Source organism: Octodon degus, unplaced genomic scaffold (genome assembly GCF_000260255.1).
Source record: "Octodon degus isolate 3935 unplaced genomic scaffold, OctDeg1.0 scaffold00169, whole genome shotgun sequence".
In the NCBI taxonomy this organism is placed as follows: Eukaryota; Metazoa; Chordata; class Mammalia; order Rodentia; family Octodontidae; genus Octodon; species Octodon degus.
The window spans coordinates 1,962,212-1,966,262 of record NW_004524745.1 but is presented as its reverse complement, the minus strand read 5'-3'; the positions used below and the strand labels follow the sequence as shown (position 1 = coordinate 1,966,262).

The 4,051-nt window shown below is 37.4% G+C and overlaps 1 protein-coding gene across 1 annotated transcript in view; it reads left to right on the top strand.

Moving 5' to 3' along the window:
* The window catches only part of Ctnna1 (catenin alpha 1), a 206,210-nt gene that overhangs the window by 63,015 nt on the left and 139,144 nt on the right, over positions 1–4,051 (top strand). The window contains 2 exon segments of the mRNA XM_023703371.1: positions 3,294–3,460; positions 3,957–4,025. Coding sequence (XP_023559139.1) covers positions 3,294–3,460; positions 3,957–4,025 — 236 coding nt within the window.

Here is a 4,051-nt window from a genome sequence, read left to right as displayed (position 1 = left end):
CCTCCCCCTCCTCCCCCTCCTTCTCCTCCTCCTTCTTCTTAGTGATCCTCCTGTTTATAGCCTTGCAAAAGCTGGGATTATAGCTGTGCACCCCCACACCCAGTCTCAATCCCCTTCTCAGCATGCCCTAGCGGCGGGGCCAGCACTGCTGAACTCCCAGCCCCTCCCCTGCATCTGCCTAAGCAGGCACTTTAATCCGCTGAACCATTTGGCTGGCCCTGGTCCTAATTATCTGTGCTCCTGTTTGTAATATAGAGTATTATTTAAATGTGTGTCTTTAGTATCTTTGCCTCTTCTACCCTTAGTCTCAGCTGTTTGAGTTGTGATTAAACGTACATGAGTGTCAGGCATGTTCTAAGCACTGTGCTTTGTTTTTGTGTGTCCTAGAATGTTTGGATTCATCTCCACAGCAACCCTATAAAATGGATGCAAAAAGTCCTTACTTTGCAAGGTTCTCATATGCACAAATTTTAGTTCCAACAGTTAACTAAATATTCCCAAAAACATGGTTCAAAATTTAGTTACTGTGAGTAATTGTATAAAGTTCAAATTTTGTTGCTAAGTGCACAAAAATAGCAGATGCACAACATGATCTGTGGCCAATCTTGTCACTTTTAGTCTGTTGGTGACTGTTCATTGATTGTGCATCTATTCAGTTTATGCAAAGTGTGTAATCTTTCTCTCCCCGTAATAAAACAACTTGAACCATTTTATAAAAGTGGGTAATGAAGAGTAAATTAGCCAACAACAATTAACTTATAACAAAGAAATGGAAGAAATAGCTACTCTGGCAATATTGATTCTGAGTTAGCTCCATTTTTTAAAAATACCATGGAATGTCGTTAATTTTATGAATCTGTGTAATGATTGCCATATGTCAGTGTTTTCCTTAAAAATATAAGACTATTTGCCAGGGAGATGGCTCAGTGGAATAAGTGCTTCTCTGGCAAGCGCAAGGGGCCTGAGTTCAATCCCCGGTTGGCGGGGCAGGCGGGGGAAAGACTATTTGATCCAGGAAAGCCTATTAACTATGAAGTTTTTCATTGTCATATTTTTTGACCTGACAAATATGCAGAGCTTTTATTTACTTGTATTACTCTACAGTGCCTCTAAGCTTTATTAATATATGAGTCTGAGGTAAATTTAAAATTTCCCCCCAAGCTCATACACAACTAAAGTTGATAACCAGGAGAAATTTGGTAGGTCTATTGAGAAACAGTAGATTTCTTGAAAATGCTCTTTTAAAAAAAATTGTGGATAATGTGGAAAAGCGAATGGGTTTTAGGCTTTAAAGTGGGTACCCTAAGCCAAAGAAGGGCACAAGGAGTTTTCCAGGGATACAGAATCCATCACTTTACAGACACTGTCACCTTCCAATGAGCAAGATACAATCCTGTTGTTCTCCAGATAGAAAAGATAATAGGTCCCCAAAATAGAAATGAATGAACCAAAGTATAATTTTTATGTGTTTTCAGGGAATGTTGTAAATTATTTAGCTCACCATAGTGGTGCATGCCTGTAATCCTAGCACTTGAGAGGCTGAACTGTGAGGGTCACTGTAAGTCCAGCCTGAACTATGTGGTGAGACCCTATCTCAAAAATTCATGAAATCAGGATTGTATAATTTTTTTTTTTTGGCACTAGGCACTTATTCTACTGAACTATCTCCCTGGAGCTGGTCGTTCTTCTTATTATTAAATTTTAAATTTTTATGTATGTATGTATGTATATATGTATGTATGTATGTATGTGTGTATGTATGTATTTATTTATTTATTGCGGAACTGGGGATTGAACTCAGGCCTTGTGCTTGCCAGGGAAGTGCTTATTCTACTGAGCCATCTCCCCAGCTGGATGTTCTTCATAACTATGAAGAACTAAAATCTGTTTTGTTTATACCTTAATTTTGTGATTCTGGATGAAATATCTCTTCATTATAGAAACTTTTATATGTATAGAATAATGCAGAGGCAGATTGTAACCTAGTAGTAGCTTATTTGCCTTCTGATTCCAATTTTTTAAAATAATTTTTCCCCATAATTTTATTGAGAAACAAATAGCAATGAGACAGTTTCAAATCAAATTGGTAGGACAGTTTCAATAATTAACACATTGCATACTGTCTTCCTAGTGGTTATTACACTGTTAGAACAAATCCCTCTATTCATTAAGAGACTGTAACTATATATCCTAACCATTTTGAATACAGAGATACAAAATGGACGTTCATCTGTATCCCCTTTTTTGTTTAGTTCCGTTATTTGAATGTTATAGGTGTGTTAACTCAGCAAAATATTCTAAGACTCTTCAGTGTCAGAAATTGTTGACCTGAGTCCCCTACAGCTTGACCTAACACCATGGCTTTACTTCTTATACTTCATTTTTATACTTTTCTGCTGGATCTGATTCCAATTTTTTTCACAGATATTTTTTCATAAACCTTAACATTTTATTTTTTGTGGTGCCAGGGATCAAACTTAGGACCTTGCGCTTGTCAGGTAGGCACTCATACTGCTGAGCTATATCCCCTGGCCCCCCTTAACATTTTAAAACATACTTGTTATATTTGTATAGTAGTAGTAGTAGGCTACACCACAGTTTAGTTGATTAGCTGTTACGGTTGAGCATTGGAGCTCTTGTTGTTTCACTATGAGAGAAATGAATCCATAGCTGAACCCTTAAGTACTTTGGTAGGGCTATACATGTGGATAGCTGAAATTGTTCATGAGGTATTATGGTTCTACCTAATGGTGGTCACATTTCTGTATCATTCTGTGGTTAGAAGAGTAGATTTCATGCGGTCCCCCCTTCTTGCTATGAAGCGCAGGCTACCTTTGAATTAACTTTGTAGCTGTAGCCCAGGCTGGCCTTGAGCTTGAGGTGATTCTCATGCCTCTCACCCTTCTGAGTGCTGGGATTATAGGTCTGCACTACCATACCCCCTTTGTAAGTAGATTGCTTTAGATCTACATTTTCTCCCATTCAAATCTTGGAATTTTTTTTTTTTAAGGACACAATATCCTCTTGGGAAAGGAGTATTATCATCAGATCAAAGGGAAGAAGTACTTTAAAGTCTCTTTATATTAGTAGCAAGTCACTTTCCAGATTTTATGCCTTTACTAGTTCTATGTTTGTTTTTAATGAAAGTTACATAGCAAAGCAAATAACAAATCCAGGTACTCAGTTCTCTACATGACTTGTAAAAAGTTTCAACTATTTTTGTTACTCATAGATCAGTTATTCAGTTTAACTCCTGCTGAGATTTTCCTCCCATTCTTCATTTTGTAAAACAGGAGATTTGATGAAGAGTGCTGCAGGAGAATTTGCAGATGATCTTTGTTCATCTGTGAAGTGAGGCAACATGGTTCTGGCAGCTCGTGTTTTACTCTCTGCTGTTACTCGGCTGCTGATTTTGGCTGACATGGCAGATGTCTACAAATTACTTGTTCAGCTGAAAATTGTAAGTATAGGCCTATACCTGTAATTTGTTCTTTGTATCACAGTGGGGCCAGTGCTGGCCATGTTTAAGCTTTTATTTGGTTTTGAACTTAGTTTATCTAAATGGACAAGGGATATTTTTAATTTCCACTTATCTTTTCTATTCAAAGTGGACTCGAGGAAGGACTATGCTATGATGAAGAACTTGAAAGGAACTTGAAAGGAAGTTTTGACTCCTTCCCTTTGTAGAGTTCTGACAGTGCATTTTCTTGTTACTAGAAGAGCCTAGACCTAAGGAGCAAAGATACATTAAATTGTATACTTTTAGTTGGAGGCCAATACAGTAGTATTCTTTGCAACTCCTTCAAAGCATGTGTATAATAGGCCTGTACCAACTCAAGAACTTAAGTTTGGATTGTTTTCTGAGTAGCTATTAAAGGGAATAGAACATTTCTACGACACCATCTTCTGCATACTTTTATGGTGCAGAATTGTTTATATTGGGTTGTGTTTTATAGGTGGAAGATGGAATCTTGAAACTAAGGAATGCTGGCAATGAACAAGACTTGGGAATACAGTATAAAGCCCTGAAACCTGAAGTGGATAAACTGAA